Below are 23,526 nucleotides of genomic sequence, written 5' to 3' on the forward strand. Positions count from 1 at the left end.
AATCCCATTTCACCACATTTTTCACCATTTTTTGGATCACTTTTAACCCATTTTATTTCTGATTAAAACAAGGGTTTACATCTCTAACTTCCTGGATAACTGTGGATATTATTCAGATTAGGGAAGTCACCTAATGTGTGATTATGTTAACAGATGATTGAACATAGAAGGTAACAATCAAGGTGAGCACATCTTTTAAAGGGTTTTTACATATTTTCTGTGTGAAAAATTTTATAATTTGTGGGAAAAAACCAGGAAAAATCACCGCGGATGTGTGTAAATAAACTGATGCTTAAGATTGTTTATTTTAAAAGATGTGAGGAGAACAAAACACGGCAGAGCAGAGTGTAGATCTTTAAATAAACTCATTTATTTCTATTCATAATTAATTACAGACAAAAATCAATACTCTATAATAATAATAAGTCGTTCTCTTCAGTGAGCGTCACCATTGACAGGATGTTTGTACAACGGAAGATGACGGGGAAGCGTTCAAACCCAGTCTGTTCACTTCCACATGTGTAAAACTGTTGCATATGGTAAAGAAGTGTGTGAACAAGGCAGAGAGAGATCAATATAATAAAATATGTCTGCACAAATAGTCACAAATAGTCCCCCACTTTTCTTTTTTACAAACTGGTATGCAAAGTCTTTACACAGGTCTGCAAACAGAGGTCAAACATAGGTGTTCTCTACACAGAATAGATCTATAGTTATAGTTCAAACTCTCACTATTTACATTATGTACACATTCAAGACTCTGGATAAATAGGTTCACAAAATTCAGATCAGTATCAGTACACTCCTGTTTCAGTGTTACATTCAGACGTTCCACTGTACAGTACGCCAACAGGGGGCGCCGACCCCTGACCCCCAGGGGGAGGCGGCACAGGAGAGACATGGCTCGTGCCATCATGGTAAAACTTTTGTTACAACTGTAAGAAAATGTCCTGAATTTACATTTTTAAACTTAAAAAAAGGTTTTGGTTTGAAACCGCTTCAGTAATAGCCACACCCACTTCAGCATAAACCAATCAGAAGTCTTTGCTTGGTGGGCGTGTCACACCCAGCGCGACTTCAGAGACTATAGTTGCTTAAATTGCCCGTGATGAGTTGCTTGGACATTGTCGTGCTTTTTCACTCGCTTTATTGCGATATTTGGCCACTGGGGGAATGACGTGGGGTGAAACTTGTTGCCGATTGGACGTCGCGACAGCGTCATTTGAATTTGCTTGAAAAGTTAAACATTTTCAACTTTGAGTGACTTCCAGCAACTTTGAGTGACTTCCAGCAACTCAGATCGTGCGATTGAGTCGCTGGAATCACGTGAGTCACGTCACTTGAAGAGAGATTGTTTGACATCGTTTTGTTTTTGCAGAGTCACCGAAGTCGCGTTCCATGACAACGCAACTTCAATGACTACAGTTGCTTAAATTGCATGTGAAAATAGTCACACTTTTTTTCAAAAAACAAAAAAAAATTGAGGGACTTCGAGTGACTCAGATGGCACAATTGAGTCACGGGGATCGCGCGAGTCGTGTCGCTTGAAGGGAGGTCACTTGATGTTGCGTCATTTACGTTGATTTTGAATTAAATCTAGTCGCGGGAGGTTGCGTTCGGCGTGAACGGATTTTTATACTCGACTTTTACAAAAAGCACTTCAGTAATGAACACGCCCCTTTCTGCTCGGTGAGTAGAGGGCGGACCTATTTTGTTCTTCCTCGTAGATTTCTCGTTTCTTAAATATGAACACTATGATTCGTCCGTCCTGTGCCACTTCCATCCTATCCCGTCATCATCAAACCTTCACAGTGTGGTGGGTGGGTGGGGGCTATCCGATGCATTCAAGCTAGGTAGGAGTGCGTGAGGTCTTCTGAGGAGGTGTGGGAGGTACGGTGCGTTCAGGTACCTGCTGTTTGTGTGGGAGACATGCAGCAATCTTTAAAGATATCTAAAGAAACATATATGTATATATATATATATAATATATATTCCTCTGAGTCCATCGCGTTGGATCGGACAAAAAAATAGGTTAGGAAACTGGTTATTATTAAGAAAATACTTTCATATCAATAGAGTAAATCTGTTGTGGATCCCGTACGTCTGAGCAATCTGATATTTTTATGGTAAACTGAGGACAATAATATAATAATATAAAGACAACAGACAAAACGTGAACATTACAGACAATAAGGCATTGAGTTGGTCTCATCATCAGACATTCATCATCAAAAATAAATACAATACTTTATCTAAATATAGATATATAATATATTATAGACAGTGTACCCTGGTTTCTAAAGCCTCCTTTAAATAAATAGCATCTGTGTGTGTGTGTGTGTGTGTGTGTGTGTGTGCGTGTGTGTATGTGTCTGTGTGCGCGCCTCTCAAAGTGCAGCATCAGCAGCTTTTACACACACACACAGGGACTGACCACATGCATAGAAGCTGAACGCTCCACTTCCTGTTTGTGACGCATAGAGTCCAAACAAATAAAAACAAACCAACAACCAGAGCCATTGAGGATAAAGCAGGTGTTTGATAGTCTGTTGGTGTTTGAGCAGCAGGTCACAGACCGAGGAGCAGCAGGAGGAGGAGGAGGAGGAGGAGAATCCATCAGTCTGAAACAGAAGAAGAAGAACAGGAAACAGGAAGTTAATTTATTGATCATTTTACATGTTTACTTGTGATCAGATCCTATTCTAAACATGAAGTTTGCGTCTCTTTTCCCGTGACCTCAGGTGTGCACAGAGCACCGTGTCTGTGCTCCGATGGTTTTAGGAGAACATGGTGTTACTCTGCACATGCACACTGTGAACCCATTCACAGATTAGTGTTTATATTCCACAGCGCGCACACACACACACACACACACACACACACACAGCTAGGAACATGGCGTGCTGCACAGGACTGGAGTTCACGCCACAGAGCGTGCAGTTAAAGGGGGGGTCCTGTTGCCATGGAGACAAGCGAAGCAGAGGCTAGCAGCCGCTGATACACACGGAGGAGACAATGGTTTTGATCACAAGCACAAACACATAAACAAAAACACAAACACGCGAGCATATCAAGAAAAAAGCAAATGCAAACATACAAACACATACACACGCAATGACAAAAAACACACACGTGCATACAACAAAAACATACACACACCACATTACATAAACATTATTAATAATTACTTTACATTAATTAAAAAATATAATCAAAAAGACATACTGCTCTAAAATGTATTTTAAAAATGAAGTAAACTTCAAAGTCTCTCCAAATATAAAAATTTATTTGGGTGTTTCTGACTCAGAGGTCAGAGGTCACCTGGATGGAGAACCTGCACACCTCTAATCTGACCTGCAGAGGACATAATCTCATCTGGACCACGCCGTAGCTGGCGGCTCACGCTACGTCTGGAACATTCCGGCCTAATTTAGCACACGCGCACACACACACACACACACTCAGGCTGACGGCTACAATCAGGTGTGACCTTTCGGCGTCATTTCACAAATGCCTGAACAAAATGTGGCGTGCAATAATCTGCGCTCCTCATACTGCGCTCTGATTGAACGAGAGCCCGAGCATGCTCAGAACACGTCGTGCACACACAGCTGCAGAGAAACCTCGTTCACTCACTCTCCTTTTCATCACAACAACAACTGCTCACATCTGTGATGACATCACCACGTCACGCTCATAGGAAGTGGAGTGTGTGTGTAATCTCGGTGGTCGTGCCCGGTGGCGAGGGCAGATGGTGAGGCGTTCATTAGCGGGAAAGATGACGAACGTATGGCAGTGTGAATGCGTAATGAAAGTGTGTGTGTGAGAGAGGGAGGGGGGCGGGGTCAGAGGAGCTAAGTTGCAGGTGTTTAACCCCGACTCTTTTTCCAGCTACACACACACATGCGCACGCGCACACGCACATGCACACACACACACACACACACACACACACACAAAATCTGGCAGTAACACTCAGGTTGCTGTGAGTGAAGGACACCCACTTTGTGTTTGTTGGCGTTCTCTTTCCCCACAGCAAAATACACAAAACAACAACAAAAATGACCCCAAAACACACAAAATGACAATTTTGTGTGGCTCCCCAAAGTTAATGAGCATATTACTCCAAAAATGCACGAAATGCCAAAAAATACCAAAAACAACAACAAAAAAGAAAAAACACACAAGATGACTACAAATGAATTAATGAAAAATATACAACAATGACTCCGAAACACACAAAATAACTTATAACACACATACGGAATACAGAATGACAGAAAACTATGCAAAACAAGATAAAAAAATGCGCAAAATGACTCCAAAAACCCACAAAACAACACTAAGGAGAGTGGTGGCCTAGTGGTTGCCGGTTCAAGCTTCAAGCTTCAAGCTGGGCCATCACTGTGGGACGTTGAGCAAGTCCCTTAACCCCGAACTGCTCCCCAGGCGCCGCAAAATGGCTGCCCACTACTCCTCAGGGATGGGTTAAATGCATGTAATGTACTAACATTACATGGCCAATTAAAGGCGAAAGCCCTGATTTAATCTTTAATCTTTTTAAAAACAAAGTTTGAGAAAAATACACAAAAAGGACAACACATCCCTGGGCTAATCTGGGTCGGGAACAGGACATCCAGCTCATCACAGGGGCCGCCCTCTGACGAGGGGGGGCGACCGCTGACTCCTCACCACATCTACACTTACAGCTGTCAGAAGCTGTATTAACGCTCACGTTTCACACAGATGGGTCCTTCACATGGCTGTGTGGGTCAAACGGTACATTCCTCAAGTCCCAGTAAGTAACTGTAAAAGCTCTCGACCAGCAGGGGGCGCCTCTACAACTCCACCCCCCATTATAAGGCCCTGTGACCTCGCTCACCCCCGCTCGTAAACAAGGCATCAAAGGGCTCCTGCCTTCCCACAATGCACCTCTGCCACAGAGGGAGCCTCACAAACCAGTTTGTTTGTTGCTCTAAAAAAAAGCTGATGCTCCGCCCCCTGCTCCTGCACCCCCCCCTTCTTGTCTTACTTCTGCTAAGTGAACAACCTAATGAGGCAGAAGGAGAGCAGCGTGCACATGCAGTTGTGCTCCATCACCGTGCACACACACGCACACACACACACGCAGCAGCTCTGTCCAAACATGAGAGCAGGACACGTGTGAAGAGCTGCTCCAACGTAAACAAACACACACTCTTAGAACAATCACATCCCACAGACCAACACCAGCGTCACACACACTGATGTAACTACCTCACACAACACAAACACACAAACTTCCTGTTAGTGAGTGAATGAATGAATTATTCTGAGTCACATTCCTCCTTTTAATCCAGGGGTGCAGTTTAATCTGAAAGGAATCATCCACTGTTTTTACAAATGTGGCCTAAAACCTTTGAACTGTACTTATTAGAAGTAGAAGAAACAGTGTGCTGACATGCTCTGGTGGCTGAAGTTAGCGAGTAAATCACGCACTGCTGAAGGCGCACAAACCCAGAGGATAGAAGTCCTCTTGGCTGGGAGTCCTTCAATAGTTCGTGATTTACTCGCTAACTGCAGCCACCAGAGTGTGTCAGCACGCTGTTTAAGGGAGAGTAGAGGTCCCTTAGGAGAGCGCTTCTTCTCTGCTTCATTGTCTACTACCAAATCTCCGAACCACTGCTTAGTTTATACTAGCAAATTATGGACATTAAAAATTGTGAATGTGGTTAAATTGGCAAAAAATAAACATAAAAAGCGATGAAAAAAGGTTAAAAGTGACAATAATGGATAAACATATGTAACATTAGGTGGAGAAGTGGTGGAAATGGTTCATAAGTGCTGAAAATGTCTTGAAAGTGGAAAAAAAAAAATTAGCAGAAAAGGCATTGAAATTTGATGAAGTTCAGAAAAGGACGTAATGTTGCAAAAACACATTAAAAGGAGCAAAAATATCCTGATCACAAGGTTGAAAATCCCTGCTTTAAAACACGTGTCCTCTCTGTGTCCCAGTGGGGTCCCCTCTGGCCCCGCCCCCCGCTTTGTTTTGACTGTGTGGAACGTTATTGATGACAGGAACGGTGGAAGTAACAACAATGAGCAGAAGAGCCGTAATAATAACTGAACTCAGGATTCCATCTTGTTGTTTTTCCAGCTGAACGTATATCATCATGTGTTCTCTACCTTCACGCCGCTTGTTTACATCCATGGTCACGTTTCACAGCAGCCACGTGCTGCCTTTCACAGGCTGTGGGAAAACGCTCTTTGACAACGCTCAGGAGGCCGAGGCGCCCCTGAAGGCAGAACCAGCTCCGCCTCCTAATGTTTGAATTTGAATCTAAAGCAGGGGTGTCAAACTGATTTTAGTTTATCTTAAATGGGCCACAGATTTTAGATAGGACAAGTAATTAGAACATTAGTGTGCTCTAGTTTGCACTTCCACATATCAGTAAATGATCAAATACGTACATTACTGATAATATCAATGCAATAACTGACAGATTTCAGTTCCCACAGGATCTTCACTTTCAATTTTTTAGATTTTGTCACCAAATTTTATGTAATTTAGAAAAAAATTGTAGAAGAATTAGAAGAAAATTCCAGTATTTTGGGAAAAATTAGTTTGACGTGTGATCTAAAGGAAAGACACGACTCTCCCTCCCTCACATTTGACCACAACACTGCAGTGTGATTTCAGTAAACATGGTGCTCACTCACCTTTGGCCGTGGTCGCCGCCTCCTTGAAGCCCAGGCAGGCGTATGGCGAGCTGTGGTATCCGGTGATGCCTCCTTTGCAGCTGCTGGCGTGTTTGAACCCCATCAGGTCCTCGCACTCCACCACACCCCTGTTCTCCAGCAGGTTCAGGGCGATATAGTTCAGCCCGGGGGCGTAGCCGCCCGTGGCGTTGTGGGGGCCGCCGGCCGGACTGCCGTATTCGTCGTCCGATCCTTCGCTGCTACGAGACGAGATGTTCTCCACCGAGCTGTGGCGCTTCAGCCCATCGCCACGGGCGAAGGAGGGGGGCACCGGGGTCACCGTGGCTGTAGAGGAGAAGGTTTCAGAACTGTGGCGCCGGCGGCCCTGAGGGTTGGCCCGGATCACCTTAGCAGAACAATCGAGGGAGGAAGAGGAGGAGGAGTCGATGAGGAAGACTCCGATGGGTTCTGGAACACCTTCATCCTCCACAGGAGACCTCCTGTCTCTGCTCGCCTGACTGCGGGAAAATAAAAGTTTAAAGTTCACAAGAGATCTGTTTGTTCTAATGAAAATAAAATGTTTACTAAGCTACGACGAGAGATTTGTCTGAAAAATATTCACAAATATATCCACAATTTTCACGTGTTTTTTTAAAATATTTTCACATGCGTTTATTAGATTTGCAAGGTTTTTTTTTTTTTAAATTTAGTCGTGTTTTTTAGATTTTCACGTGTTTTTTAGATTCAACACAAATTACGCATGTGAAAAATCTGAAAAAAACGTGAAAATTGTGGATATATTTGTGAATATTTCGTCACATGACGGTTCCATACCTTCCTGAGTTTTGAGGAACGAGCTGCGGAGGTGAGCTGGTTCTCCCAAACGTCATCTCGGTGTAGTCGCTCTTCTTCTTCGTCTCCTCTTCCTGAGAGTCTCCCTCCCCATCCTCCTCTGAGCGGGGGCACAGGGTCACCTCTGGGAGGGCGTCCAGGTGCTCAGTGGCAGCAGGGTCCGTCCCCGGGAGTCTGAGCGGGTCTGGACCCCCGTCCCTGGTGCTGAAATCGATGTTGATGTACTCCCCCGGGCTGCGGGGCTCCCCAGGGAGGGGGTGCTCATTCATGCTGGGCAGGGTCCTCACTGTGTCGAGGGACAGCCTGTTGGGCCGGCCCAGTCTTCCTCTGTAGGACGGGTTCTCAGCCCAGCTGTGCCGGACGGGGGAGGCGGCCCCCACACTGGGCTGCATCACAGAGTAGTAGTCTGACTCCGCGCCTTTAGGTCTTAGACTCTGGGGACTCATCAGGACGTACTGGCTGGAGTCGTCACTCCTGGAGGGTTGGAGGCGAGCGGGTAGGGTCCTTGACTCACCCCCCATCAGGTTCAGATAGCAGTCGGGCGGGGTCAGAGTTGGGGGGTTCCCCGGGGACATGTTCATGTATTCTCTGTGTCTGTCGGGGCTCTCCGTGGCGAACTTGGAGCCGCACCACATCCTCATGTAACCGCTGTCCTCCAGAGAGCTGCTGCAGGGGGAGCTGGTTTTGGACCCCCCACCGCCCCCCATCTGGGGGTGCACCCTAGGGTTTATGATCTGCTTCGGTGCCGACACACACATGGGGCTCATGGGCATGTAGTTGTCAGCCTTTGTGGCCTGGGCGCCCACACCGGGGGTCATAGGCATGTAGCCGTCGTCGCCCAGGTTACTGTTGGAGCTCCTGGCCGAGCCGATCTCCACGTCGCCGTAGTCCTCGGGGTAGCTCACCCGAGGGGAGGCCGAGTGGGGGCTCTGTCCGTAGGCTAGCCTCATGAGCGTGTACTCGTCCAGTGAGGCGGACGACAGCGGGGCCGCCGCCCTCTGTTGACGCGGTGTGGTCAGGGAGTGCGTCCGCTTTCTGTAGGCCTTGTCGAACATCTCACATCTACTACCGTTGGCCCCCTCCATCATCATGTAGGGGTCAGCGGTGTCACGGGAGGGGGGCGTGCTGGACAGGGACTCAGGGGTGCCACTCCGGGTCAGGGACAGGAACCTGGGCTCACACGGGCTGGAGCTGTAGTCATCACACAGCAGGAGGCCGGCGTCACTGAGGGAGCCGGACATGGAGATGGAGGCACTGCAGCTGAAGGGTCTCCTGGACTTGTCCGGGGTGGACACGCTGGTGCTGATAAGGCTGGAAGTAGCAGGGGGGGAGTTGGACACGGGCATGGAGCTGCTGTGCTGCAGGTTGGATGTGGAGTCCAGGATCCTGCAGGTTCTCCCACTGCTCAGGGTGTTGGACCTGCTGATGGTGCCTGAGCCTGAGCTGCTGGGGCTCCCGGCCATAGTGCCATCCCCCTCACTGGAGGTTCTCACTCTGCAGGAGGTGAATTTCCTCCCTGGGGACATGGCGGCCGTGCTGTCCGTTCTGGACCTCCTCACCAGGCCGGTCTGGCTCGGGGGGAGGTTGTTGAGGTTGCGTCGTGTGGGCACAGAGATGGGGTTGGTGCTGGCGGACTGGCTCTTACTCCTTGGTCTGAACTCAGACTCCTTCATGGCCTTCATGGCCTCCAGGATGGTCTCGTGGATGTTCTGCGCCACAACGGAGTCCTCGGCCTGCATCCAGAACTCTCCTGGTCCAGTGACTGCAGAGCGGCCCACCTCTATGAAGAAGAAGCTATCTGAGTGTCCACATCTCCTGATGTTCATCAGCTGGAGACTCACAGCCGCACAGTCTGAGTTCAGCTTCACAAAGCTGATGGTCCTGCTGGAGAGACACAGCCTGTAGACCCCCGTCAGGTTCTTGGTCTGACCCAAACCTTTGGACTTCAGGTTGACCTGCCACACCTCCCTGTAGGTGGGGGCGGGGCTCAACAGGCCGTAGCTGGTCTCCTCAAAGCCCACCAGGGACGAGGTGGACGCGGGGCTGTCGAACACCTTCCCCTCCGCGATCAGGTCCGTTAGAACCAGGAACCAGCTCTCCTGGTCCTGCTCGTTTTCCGCGGCCACGGCGAAATACTCGTCCTTGGTGTAGAGGGCGACCAGGTGCTTGTGTTTGGCGTCCGCGCGCTTGTTGACGCACAGGCAAGAGTCCAGGGCGATGACGCGCTTGGCCGCGGACTTGTTCCTCCACTTCTTCTCGCTCTCGTAGTACTCCAGCCGCGCCGCGCACGCCTCCGTGGCCTCGCGCAGCACGAAGAAGCGCCGGTGTCCGTGTTTCTGCTTCCGCAGATAGCCACACTTCTTCACCCCGCGCGTCCCGCTGGATAACAGGTGTTCGTGTGCTCCCGTCACGTCAGGACTCGCCATTTCTCCTCCTGTTCAGCAGCAAAGTGGATTTATTTATAATCACAGGAAAAAGAAAAAAAAAGAATCAAATTCAAACGACAAAAACCCGTTTTGAAGCGCTTTTCTGTTGCTTTTAATCCATCGCAGCCGTGCGTAAAAGTGTGCGCACTGCGCGCTCCGCAGGCTGATCTGATCCAGGAGAAAAACAACATGTGACGCTGCTGCCGCTGCTCTAAAAACAGAAGAAAACACCGAGTCATAGATGGGGGCGGGGGTAATGCAGGGGCCGTGCCTGTCCATCACAAGGATCCTCCGCAGCTCATTGGCTGAGCTGCTCCATTCAAGCCAGCAGGAGCCCCGCCTCCTTCCGTGCGCTTTTAAAACATCTCCATTTCTGCTGCAAAATAGAAAACAGTGAAACCTGAACCCATGATCTCCCTCTGATCTTCATCTTCATCACAATGATACTAAACACGTTTTAAATGATGACTGGCTCTAATTGTTTGTCATTTCAGCTCCACAGCTCAGTGATGTAAACAAGTCTGACGTCCTCCTGGTTATATAACACGTGGTTTGGCCCATTTTTGGGCTGATAGCAAATGATCTACAGATGTGATGGGTATTCCTCTAACTCAGGGGTTCTCAACCTTGGGGAGGGGCTCGCCAGATTCCTTTAATAAACTAAGCATATAAATATATTTGAACAATTTGAGCCCATTTTGCTTAATTTGACCCCTTTTCTGCAACTCCACCATATTTTAACTTATTTTCATCACCTTTTCTTGCCATATATTTTTTTTATACTAATTTTAATACATTTTTGCTACATTTCTGCCACTTCTCCATCACATTTCAAAGCATTTTCTGCACAGTTTTCCACTTTCAAGACATTTTCAGCACATAAACCCTTTCCACCACTTTTCCCACTCAATGTTCTATAGATGTTGACCCAATATTGTCACTTTACACCTCTTTTCACCATATTTCATGCTTATTTTTTCCCCTAATGTAACTACTGCCACCATTTTTAATGCCCATATTTTACTAGTTAAAACTAATTTACCCTAATTTTTAAAATTTCATTACCCACAATTTGCTACTTTTAATCAATTTTTCTGTGTTTTTTAAAATCCCACTTCACCACCTTTTCTATTATTTTTCCATGTTACTGTTTTGATGCAAAATCCTAGGGAAAATCTTCCTCTGTGAATGAGTAACACTGGTTTGATGGCAGTGAGAGGAAAACACATGCGTCAGAGGAATATGCTGCCATCATCTGACTGAGGAGAGGAAACAACAGAGCAGTGATTAGTAACCTGGCATCTGTTCATCACAACATCCTGGTAATTAGGGCCCACCACCACGACCATCATCATCATCATCATCATCATCAAAACACACACTTGGATTGTTGATCTGGTGGTGGAGGAGATTACAGCTGGAGGTGTTGGGCTTTGTGTGGATGAGGCTCGTGTCTTAATGAGCATATATCCCCCCCCACTGCAGATTAAGGCTAATCCCCCCCTCCACCCTATAATCACCATTGTTCTCGACTATATATATTGTTAATCTCGTGCAGATATTTTGTCCATTTGCCTGTTTTTGTTTTGAATAATAAGGCTTGAGATGACTATGTGTTTTTCACCTTTAATCTGACACAAAAACACCTCAGTCACAGGATTTAGTCACACAATCAGATTACTGATGACACTTGACTGCAACAACAAATACCATGAGTTCCACGGATGTGTGTGCACTTCCTTTTTTGGGCTAAAACACTTTGAAAAAAAGTGTTTATTCTTAATTTGTGTTTTATAAAAGTCATTTTGTGTATTTTTGACGTTATTTTGCGCAGTTTCTTTAGGAGCCGTACAAATTTAGTTCGAGGGCCGCATGTGGGCCCATGGACCCCCAGTTTCCTATGTCTGCTCTAGCAATAAACCACCAGCATTTAAAAATGACAACATAAAAAATAAAAGTGTAAAGCACTAAAAATATTTTTTTTATTTTTTATTGATGCTTAAAACGCTTTAGAAGCGCAAACACAAACGTCACTAATATTATAGATTTTAGCCCAACATTAAAACACAAGTATGTGAAAAAAGATAAATGAGGGGAAAAAGTCTAAGAACACGTTTAACACCTGATACTATAGAAATGTTTAAGGACAGAGCGCCCTCTGCTGGTCAGCACTATGGATGGATATTTTGTCTTTTGTTACACAAAAATAACTGACTTTCACTCAGTTTAAAAACCTACTATTATTAATGAAATAATTGAAGTTCAAACTGTTTTACAAAATGACACAAACATATGAATGTGTTTGTATGTGAGAGCGTGTGTGTGTGTGTGTTTTTTTGTCATTCTGTGTATGTTTGTTGTTTTTTGCTTGTTATGATTGCATTTTGCACATTTTTGTTGTTCTCTTCTGTATTTTTCCTCTAAAATGTACGTTTTTTGTAGTCTTATTGTGTATCTATGTTGTCATTTTTGCGTTTTTTGTTGTTGTCTTGTGTTATATGGAGTAATTTTGTGTATATTGTTGTCGTTTTGTTCATTTTGTAGTCATTTTTGTGTGTTCCGTTCTCTGGTGTAATTTGTGTGTATTTCTGTTGTGGTTTTGCTCGTTTGTTAGTAATTTTTTTGCGTTTTTCTCGTATTTTGTGTATTTTTTTATTTTTATTTTATTTATTTTTTGTCGTTTGTTGTTTTGCTGATTGCATTTTGTGCATTTCTGCAGTCTTTTTGTGTATTTTTCCTGTAGAATGTATATATTTTTTCAGTAATTGTGTGTATTTTTGTTGTCGTTTTGTGTGTTTTTGGATTTTATTTTCTTGTCTTATACTGCATTTTTCTGCAATGTTTGGTTCTTTGTATTTGTATTTTTTTTAATGTATTTTTGCTTTTGTTTTGTGTGTTTTTCCACTGAGTCGTTTGCTATATTCATGGAGTACATTTTTAAAATCTGCAAAATTATTAACATTAATTAGTCTCATATTTCAGGTTAAAAAAAAAAAGACTACCAAAAATAAATTGGATATGATTATTCATCTTTTGTTTTTTATTGTTACAAAAAAGTGACATTTATTTGACATTTATTCCCCGTTAAAAAAAAAAAAAAAAGTTCAAACTGCTTTGCAAATATATGAATGTGTTTGTGTTAATAAAGCAAAACTGTTTTTATCCCCAAGGGGCAATTCAAGAATTATTTTTTATTATTTATTTAGAATTATTTATTTTGAAGGATTGGACGAAACATTGCGTGATAACGTCCTCTTACATCGATAGTTGCCGATGTAGAGAAAATCAAATCAATACATTCGTCTTCATAAGTAAAACAGGTACATAATAATTAAAAAACAATAAAGTTTTATTTACGTTTGTTTTATTTTGTTGAAACCGTTTCCGGTTTGCGTGGTTGTTGTTCCGGTGTTTCCGCTGGATCAACCGTCAGTCTGGGCAGACGCTAAAGCCGAGCGCTTCATGTTAGAGTTGTGGGCGAGAGGTCCTCAAAACCAGGTTCGAGGTCCAGGCGCTGGCATGCAGTCTGCCGCCGTCCTTCTCCTACTGGCCGCGGCCTCCTGGTGCACTCAGGCGGGGAAAGAGTTGGTCTTCGTCACGGTGGTGAGCTCCACAGACAACCTTTGTTTATCCATGAGCCGCGGCTTGCCGAACTGCGTTTGAAATTCGTGTGATTTTGCGTTTTTTTCTTATTTTACTTCGATACTTGTGAACTTTCTCGACTTAATCAACCTTTCTAACAATTTTCCAACATTCTATTGTTCATTCAGTTTTATGATAACGGGTTTACAAAGTTGTTTTGTCTTTTAAATTCAGTTTTTGTGTCCTCACTCCAACAGTCTTATGACTTATTAGTGACACAATCGTTACATCTGTTTAATATGTGATACACTTTGGCCTTTGCTTGTGTTAGATTTATATTAGTCTTTATTCTAGAGCACATCTGTCAAACTCATGGCCCGGGGGCCAAATCCGGCCATTTGGAGCATCCAATTCAGGAGAAAGTACAAATGAATCATTGTGTAAATCAAACTCATTAGTATTTGTAGGTGCTCAGTTTTCTTGGTGCTTATTTTGCATGATTTGCAGTCATTTTTTAATGTTAAACTGTTTGGAGAAAAAAAAAAAATCCTCAAAATTCTTACAAAATCCTTCAATTTTCCTCAAATTTTTACACAATATTTCCCCTAATTAAATAGTAATTAGTCACAAAAGCTAGTAAATGTAAAGTGTAGATCCTGTCGGGACTGATATCTGTCACTTATTGCTTGGATATTGTCAGTTTCTGACATATTTTGTATTTTCTATACACGTAGAAGTGGCAACTAGGGCACAATAATGACATTACTTGTTTTCCAGCATAAAATCTGTATTTGCTCCGTATTTGGCCCCTGAACTAACATGAACTAACATGGCTGAACCACAAACAAGAATAAAGAAGAAAATCAATCTGTTTTTGTGTTACGCTTAATTGTTTCTTTCTTTATTATTTAGATTTCCTGTTATTATGCTGTTGTTTTTTTAGCTTGTGTTCACTGTCTGAGGTCACTTGTCCCTTGATGTCATTGTGTGTCACTTTAACACCTGTGTGAGCATTTTGTGGAGAAAAACCCCTCACCTTCGACCACGAGGTGAAGCGTTCACAAACAGGACTATGAGCAACCAAACTTGCTGCATTCATCAAGAAGGAATGTGACGAGGAAGTGAGAAGTGAAACCATCTCTCCCTGGTTGAAACTTTACATACTTTATGACTTGGGCTCATATTAAAATCACACTACAAGGAACACAATCTTCCTCACGCTGATATAATAATACCTCTGAGCTAACACATTTTAAAGCCAACGCCATCACTGAACATCATTGTGTGTTAACTTGTGTGACACGTCTTAGGTTCTATTCAAATAAAGGTGTTTTCCCAGTCAAATGAGGATCAGTACTCACGTTTTCTCTTCCTGTGTACAGTTGTTCCGCCACGGTGACAGATCTCCCGTCCAAGCCTATCCCACCGACTCGTACCAGGAGAGCAGCTGGCCACAGGGCTTTGGACAGCTCTCACAGGTACCAGCAGCTCTGTTAACGTCTGAGGCAACATTTAAAAGCTTGTCTTTGATCCAAAAGAGGAAAAAAACAACTTTAAATAGCTTTAAATGATAAAAAATTTGAGCCCATTTTTGCTCATTTTTACCCTTTTTCTGCAACGACACCAAACTCACCACATTTTAACCTATTTTCATAATGTTTTCTTGCCATATTTCTGCTCCTTTCAATGCATTTTTGCTGCTTTACTCCTATTTCTCATCATATGCATGCATTTTTCTGCACATTTTTCCAACTTTGAAAAACATTTTCCCACTTAATGTCAAATATTTGACCCATTATTGTCATTTTAAGACTCTTTTCACCATATTTCATGAATATTTTTTACCAATTTACCCCATTCATGATTTTTAATGCCCATTTTCTGTGAGTTTAAAGTCATTTTCACAAATGTTTCCATGAGTTTTAATTCCATCACCCTCAATTTGCAACTTTTAACCAATTTCTGTAATTTGAAAAAAAGGCCATTTCACCACTTTTTTTTAAAAATCACTTTTAAGCCATTTCATTTCTGATAACAAGAAGTTCCCCAATCGCTTGCACCTTTATTATGGAAAAGGTGAATGAACTACCCTAACTGGTTTTAATCGTATTTAGTTCACACTCAGTAAACAGTCGTAATCTAAAGCTGTTGTTTAAACAACGGGCGTCATTCATGCTGCTTTCAAACAGTGTGTGAGAAACAAAGAAGGACAAGGTCAGATTACATCTCAAAACAATATAATTTTGTCTTTATCTGATAATAAAAACAAAGTGAAGGCCTCAGATCAATAAATCAAAAATTGTTTCATTTTTAAAAAGATGTAAAAGGTTGGAATCGAGTCGAAAGTTTGTTTTTATTTCCACTGTAAACACAAGAGTTTGGTACAAACTGCATTGCATTGTGGGATGTGGAGTTCTGTTGAAGTGTTTTTGTTGCCACGGCAACCTGAGCCTCCCCGCTGTGGTTACGCCGTGTTAATTTCTGGTTTTGAGTGAGGAGGCGCCTCCTTTGCACGTGTGTTGATGGTGTGAATCCGTCCTCTGTTGTTTGCAGGAGGGCATGAGGCAGCACTTTGAACTGGGTCAGTACCTGAGGAGTCGATACCGAGCATTTCTGAATGAGTCGTACGACAGGCACGAGGTGGGCGTCGGCCTCCAGGGACACAATATTATTGATTATTGATTGCACCTCACTCACGTGTCTCACCTTTGCTATCAGATCATGGTGCGCAGCACAGATTACGACCGCACGCTGATGAGCGCCGAGGCCAACCTGGCAGGTGTGAGACCAAAAATGGTGGAAAAGGTGGTGAAATGGGATTTTAAAAATCACAGAAATTGGTTAAAAGTTGGAAATTGTGGATAATGTAATTAAAGAAATTGGGAAAAATTGCTTTAAACTAGCAAAATATGGGCATTAAATTTGTGAATGTGGTTAAATTGGCAAATAGAAATATCATGAAATGTGGGTCAACATATGCAACATTAAACACGAAAAGTGGAAAGGGTTTATAAGTGCTGAAAATGTCTTAAAAGTGGGAAAAATGTGCAGAAAAGGCACTGAAATTTGACGGAGAAGTGTCAGAAATGGGAGTAATGTAGTAAAAATGCATTAAAAGGAGCAAGAAAAAGTGATGAAAATAGTTTACAATATGGCACATTTGGTGTAGTTGCAGAAAAGAGGGTAAAAATAAGCAGAAATGGGCTTAAATTGTTAAAAAAAAAATATTCCAGACATCAGACGACTCGCGACCCCAAGGCTGAGAACCCCTGGTCTAAAGCTTTCCTCCTGTGCTGCTCTTACCCTACAGGTCTGTACCCCCCACAGGGCGGCCAGGTGTTCAGGCCTGGGTTAAAGTGGCAGCCCATCCCTGTTCACACCGTTCCACTGAGTGAGGAAAAGGTAAAACATTCCCAGTGTCACGTCTCACGTCCTTCCTCATATCTCCAGTGTCTGAGCTTCTCTTTTGTTTTCCAGCTACTGAGCTTCCCTATGCATGACTGTCCTCGTTACAAACAGCTGATGAATGAAACCACACACACAGAGGAGTTCATCAAGATCATCACAGAGTACAAGGTACACACACACACACAACCTTTCAATTCGGGCTGGGCGAATCGTGGCGATATGTTCTAAAAATAAAATAAAGCTAGATTTTACAATTTTTCTCATTGTACAAATGACAGAGACGATCAAACATAGTAAAATGAACCCCTATTTATTTCCTGGAATTAAAGTGCCAGCTGTTTCCTTGTTATAAAATAAGAGACTAAATAGTTAACATTCACATTAATAGCTGCTCAATATTTAACCTGAAGAGATACATAAAATAATGACATTTTTCAAAAAATACCACAACTTCCAGGGTCTTTATAGTTCTCTAATAAATATAAAGTATATTGCACTTTGTTTAAAAAAAATAAAATATATATATATAGTAAATAAAGAACCTCCTCAGAGAGGCCAAACTTCTTTATTTTAAAATACTAATGTAAACAAAAAGGTAGCATAGCACGTTGTATACAAATAATTAATAAATCAACTCCCAACACATAAATTAATAAAAACTCAAATTAATCTAATAAATGGATGTATCGCCGAGGCCTAGTTTCAATATTTACTCTACAATTATTCACATGTTTCTATAGATAGAATAAATCATCTGCTCGTCTGGTTTCAGGACTTCCTCCACTTCATCAACAACAAAACAGGTCTGAAGAACATCAGCGTGGAGAATGTGTGGGTCGTCTATGACACACTGTTCTGTGAGGTGAGAGAGCAACACACACACACACACACACACACACACACACACACACACACACACACACACACACACACACACACACACACACACACACACACACACACACACACACACACACACACACACACACACACACACACACACACACACACACACACACACACAGAAAGTTTAAAGAAGCAGTTTCACATCAGAGTAAAAGTTTCACAGTACCACACACACAGTAACACACAGCTGTGGGAGCGATGGGAAGAGGAAGTGAAAACAGTCAGTACAGTACATTTATATATTTAAATATGGGGAGAGATTTTTCACGTGTTTTTGAGAAACACGTGAAAATCTAAAAAAAACACATGAAAATTAAAAAAAACAACTGATAAAACACATTTAAAAACTAAACTAAAGTGTGTGTGTTCAGTCCCGTCACAACATGACCCCCCCAGCCTGGGTGACCCCTGACACCATCAAGAACCTCAGTCTGCTGAAAGACTTCAGCTTTCAGGTAAAAAGCTTCATCTTTATCTCCATCTCCATCACATGCTCAGGCTCCGCCCTCTGTCCACAGGCCATGTTTGGGGTCTACAAACAGCAGGAGAAGAGCCGGCTCCAGGGAGGTAACCAGTTCAAAACTAGTACAGAAACCAGTTCAAAACTAGTACAGAAACCAATTCAAAACTAGTACAGAAACCAGTTCAAAACTAGTACAGAAACCAGTTCAAAACAGTACGTCTGCACACCTGGATGTGCACCTAACAAACAAATATATCGTAACACGTAGACACAGATGTGGAATGAGTGAAGCTATAACGATCAGGTGCCAATCACTGTCTACGTGACATGTAAACACTTAGAAAAAAATATTAGGCGCTTACACGTGCAGGTGTGTACACGTGTGCAGGTATGCAAGTGTGTGAGTGTTGAGTGTATAACGGACCACCATTTAGTCTGGTTACAGTCTGTCTCACTACACCCGTCCATAGAGTGGTAGTGACTGTAGTGTTACGCTCTGAGTCAGATCATTGCTTTTTACTTGGTGGAACATGGAGTCATTTCACTGAATTCTCGGGAACGTGGAACGTGCTATTCTGCGCAGAGACGTTCCACGGGCTTTGCTGTAGTTCATCAGAACTTGTTAATTCAATATGTTACGTGTTAATAGTTATCCTTTTTGTTTTCTTTTCTTTCCTTTCTTTTTATTTTCTTTACACTGATATTTATTGTATTATTATTATTATAAAGTACATTTTAAACATGGATATTTCTTTCCTTTAGCACTGGTCTGTTAAGGTCAAAGGTCAATGTTATTTAGACTTAATGCTTTGTGTTGAAGGTTGTTTATTGTTCCTTGTTTCCTTTTGGAGGTCAGAGGTCAGGGTGTGTGTCCACAGCATCAGACCAGACCACATGGTTCAATCCTGATCATTTCATTGGTTGATTTCTTCCAGGGTTGCTGCTGGGAGCCATAGTAAAGAATCTGTCCAGGATGGCCATACCAGACCCTAAACAGAGACTCAAAGTAGTGATGCTGTCAGCGGTGAGGCCTTTTTCATTGTCAAAAGAATCCCTTGATAAACTATTATTTAAATTCTGGTTCTATAGTAAACAATACAAAACTGCATAATAGTTATTTTTCTTTTTAAAAGTGCAACTGAAAATGTATTTTGTGCCTTAACAATTGGACTTTAAAAAAAAAAAAAAAAGTCTGCATTGTATTTACGTCAGATATATGTTTGGACCAACAGAGGGCGCTGGTAACCCAGTGCTCAGTTGGCATGCAGCTATTTTGTGCAGTGAAGAAGAGATGCTATGCTAGCAGACAGAGCTAATAGAAAAACGTGACTTTTACAGATATTCACGTAATATTACAGATATTCTTTCGGTGCTAAAGGGGTAATGAATCATTTATGAACATGTTTAAGAGTAGAAGGCGGCCAGAAAGAAAGTAGTAGCAGATTCCACCCACCGCCTCAGCATTTGGACAAGAGAACGATAAATATATAGTGCCCTCTGCTGTTTAAAAAAGTGCTGCGATTTAATTTTCAGAAAATCGATATCAACCGTGATACCTATTAATCGATTTTTAACTGCCTTACGATTAATCGTTACATCGCTAGTGTGTACATACTCTAATAAAGTGTGTGAATGTTCCTCCTACAGCACGACACCACCCTCTCTGCTCTACAGACCAGCATGAACATTTACAACAACAAACAGCCTCCATACGCTTCCTGTCAGATGATCGAGCTAAGGAGAGACGACAACGGGTAAGAAACACCTCATGTTCCTAAAGTTATGGACGTGTGTCGACTGTAGGCATGCAACAATTCTCAATAACATATTTATTAAACTGTTCAGTACGACTTCCACAGTTCAATCTACAAAGCTTGGCACACACGAGAAAAATCTATTATTGATGCTAACTTTGAGTTGTTTAATGCACGGGAATGCGAGCTCCTAAGCCCCGCCCCTCTCAAAGCTAAAGCCAATGCTAGCCTGCAGTCTGAAACATGGCAGGAGAAATGCTGCAAATACGCTTGTAAACAAACAACATAAGTCAAATTGTCTTCTAAGGCAGGGGTTCTCAACTGGTCTCACCCTGAGACCCACATTTTTCCACAGCCATTAAATCGCGACCCACGTATTTCAAAAATAGCTGTTGAAAACACACATTCTCGTTTTTAAAAACATAAATCTATATATTTTCCTGTGCAACAGGCACTTCACAGCATGCCTGTCAAAGCAAAAGTTTCTTTCAAAATAAAAGACGAGTCCAACACGAGAGACTCCAAGTATGTACTTATTTTTGACCAGCTATTCACGACCCACTCAGTACAGGTCCGTGACCCACTTTTGGGTCCCGACCCACCAGTTGAGAATCACAGTTCTAAGGAACACTTTGGGTTTGATGATGAAAACCTCGAGCAAAGACGCAACAAGTGTTTTTGTGCAAAAGTGAAAATATCTGATTTTAGTGTTTGTAGGATTTTATTTATATTTAAAGAATATATTGAAATTGTTTTGTCCAAAAAATAAATCACTTTTTGGTTGACAAATAATGACTAAAACAATGGTGATTATAAGTTTTTTTCTGTAATGGAGCGGTGGATGCTAAATGAAGCTGTGATGGTATGTTTCAGCTCTTCCTGGGTGTCCATGTTCTACCGTAACGACAGCTCTAAGGACCCCTACCCTCTGCAGCTCCCCGGATGCTCCCAGTTGGACTGTCCTCTGGAGGAGTTCATACGCCTCACCAAAGCGTCCATCCCCGAGGACAGGGACAGAGAGTGTGAGCTGACGTCATCAGACTCAGATAAAGGTGACCTCAGCCTTCGCATGCTCACAGAGGAACATGAATAAACAAGTTTTTAATTCACTTCCTGTCTGTTCCATAGAAATCATCATCGGTCTGGCTCTGTCTGCGTGCGTCCTGCTCTTCCTCATCATCCTCCTCCTCACCATCTTCTGCTGGAAGAGGGAGCCTCAGAGCTCTCATGGCTACCAGCACGTGGTCAACGTGGAGGCCGCCGCCCACTCATGACCAGCGCTGTGGCTCAGCAGCGACGAAGAGGAGGAGGCACTCTAGACTTTTCTCATCACCGTGGCAACCAGGAATTAGGACTTTACCATTCCAACTGTTGGTGGGGATTGTATTTTTCATTTTTAATTAATAAAGTTAAACTATTTCTAAATTACAAGAATTAACTTTGACAACATTTTAACAGTTTTTATTTGAAGCCTCTGTTTTTGGTCTTAAACAGGGGTGTCAAACTCATCTCAAGTGGGCCACAGATTTCATGTACATAAAACACTACGGGCCGGATTAACCCCCAGACCATGAGTTTGACACCTGTGGTCTAGAAGCTGCATTTTTAAGGCACATCTTCATGTTTAATGTGACAAAACATGTGTGAGATGTAAAGAATGAATCCAAGCTGTAAATAAAAGCTTTTTGAATGGGATGTGAGGCTTTTATTTTGGATTTAAAAATTAGACATTAAAGCTCCATTGAAAGGTACTTATGTTCTTTGTGCAGCAGGAACCCTTTAATCAGCTCTAAACTGGTAAAAGAATGAAGTCCAGCAGGACAAACTGGTCTCAGATGCAGCTGCAGTTACTACAATGAGCCGCTGGAGGGCAGCACCTCTTTAATTCAACTATCATTTTAAGGCTGTTTCATGTGTTAAAGTCAAATCCAAATTGAACACCAGACTTCTTTAGACACGCCCACTCCTCACTTCCTACTTCAGGTGGAGGGAAGGGGAGGAGCCTCAGCATCGTGTCAAGAACCAGGAAGTTAACAGTGATGGATGTGTTGGTCTTCAGCACCAGTGTTCCCAGTTATAGCCTCAGGTGATGCTCATTCATGTGTTTTTCTCATTTCCCATGCTTTAATGCGTTTTAACCCCAGTTTAAGTGTTCTCATATTTACACTAGTTTTTAAATATAAATACCTCAAAACTGAGGTAAAACATAAATTTTTGCCCAAAAAAAAGAGGGCAAAACGGACGTAAGGCTATAGTAAGGCACAAATTTGGGTGAAAAAATTTCAAACACCTCAAAATTTAAGGTATGGCTATAGTAAGGCCTAAAAAGGGCAAAACAAAGGTAAGGCTATAGTAAGGAAAACAAAAGGGCAAAATGGAGGTAAGGCATAAGGCACAAATTTGGGTGAAAACATTTCAATCACTTCAAAATGGAAGTAAGGCTATAGTACAGCATAAATTTGGGTGAAAATTTTTTAAATGCCTCAAAATTTAAGGTAAGGCTATACTAAGGCAAAAAAAGGGCAAAACGGAGGTAAGGCTATAGTAAGGCATAAAAAAGGGCAAAACAGAGGTAAGGCTATAGTAAGGCAAAAAAAAGGGCAAAACAGAGGTAAGGCTATAGTAAGGCAAAAAAAGGGCAAAACAGGTAAGGCTATAGTAAGGCAAAAAAAGGGCAAAACAGGTAAGGCTATAGTAAGGCAAAAAAAAGGGCAAAACGGAGGTAAGGCTATAGTAAGGCAAAAAAAAGGGCAAAACGGAGGTAAGGCTATAGTAAGGCATAAAAAAGGGCAAAACAGAGGTAAGGCTATAGTAAGGCAAAAAAAAGGGCAAAACAGAGGTAAGGCTATAGTAATGCAAAAAAAGGGCAAAACAGATAAGGCTATAGTAAGGCAAAAAAAAGGGCAAAACGGAGGTAAGGCTATAGTAAGGCAAAAAAAGGGCAAAACAAAGGTAAGGCTATAGTAAGGCATAAATTTGGGTGAAAAAATTTCAAACACCTCAAAATTTAAGGTAAGGCTATAGTAAGGCAAAAAATAGGGCAAAACAGAGGTAAGGCTATAGTAAGGCATAAAAAGGGCAAAACAAAGGTAAGGCTATAGTAAGACAAAAAAGGGCAAAACAGAGGTAAGGCTATAGTAAGGCAAAAAATAGGGCAAAACAGAGGTAAGGCTATAGTAAGGCATAAATTTGAGTGAAAAAATTTCAAACGCCTCAAAACTGAGGTAAAACATCAAGTTTTGCCCAAAACAAAAGGGCAAAACGGAGGTAAGGTGTAAGGCACAAATTTGGGTGAAAAAATTTCAAACGCCTCAAAATTGAGGTAAGGCTATAGTAAGGCATAAAAAAATATTTAAAAAAATAATAATTAACACACTTAAATGAATGTGACAATTGCATTGAGGCAAAAACAGGGCGTCAAGTGTCAAAAACCACAATTTTCCGAATCTCTGAATAT

At 42.4% G+C, this 23,526-nt stretch overlaps 2 protein-coding genes across 2 annotated transcripts; one reads left to right on the plus strand and one right to left on the minus strand.

Annotated features, from left to right (window-relative positions):
• Positions 1–1,314: 1,314 nt before the first annotated feature.
• On the minus strand, positions 1,315–10,164 carry LOC114476206 (insulin receptor substrate 2-like). The gene is made up of 3 exons (XM_028467557.1): positions 7,513–10,164; positions 6,700–7,196; positions 1,315–2,621 (listed from the first exon to the last, which is right to left on the minus strand). The coding sequence occupies exons 1-3, from the start codon at positions 9,954–9,956 to the stop codon at positions 2,617–2,619; spliced, it is 2,946 nt and encodes a 981-aa protein (XP_028323358.1). The 5' UTR covers positions 9,957–10,164; the 3' UTR covers positions 1,315–2,616.
• Positions 10,165–13,357: 3,193 nt separating this feature from the next.
• On the plus strand, positions 13,358–21,764 carry acp2 (acid phosphatase 2, lysosomal). The gene is made up of 13 exons (XM_028471935.1): positions 13,358–13,559; positions 14,921–15,016; positions 16,092–16,178; positions 16,257–16,317; positions 16,849–16,940; positions 17,016–17,114; positions 17,719–17,808; positions 18,224–18,307; positions 18,371–18,419; positions 19,251–19,339; positions 19,963–20,069; positions 20,943–21,121; positions 21,198–21,764. The coding sequence occupies exons 1-13, from the start codon at positions 13,419–13,421 to the stop codon at positions 21,341–21,343; spliced, it is 1,320 nt and encodes a 439-aa protein (XP_028327736.1). The 5' UTR covers positions 13,358–13,418; the 3' UTR covers positions 21,344–21,764.
• Positions 21,765–23,526: the final 1,762 nt, after the last annotated feature.

Source organism: Gouania willdenowi, chromosome 2 (genome assembly GCF_900634775.1).
Source record: "Gouania willdenowi chromosome 2, fGouWil2.1, whole genome shotgun sequence".
In the NCBI taxonomy this organism is placed as follows: Eukaryota; Metazoa; Chordata; class Actinopteri; order Blenniiformes; family Gobiesocidae; genus Gouania; species Gouania willdenowi.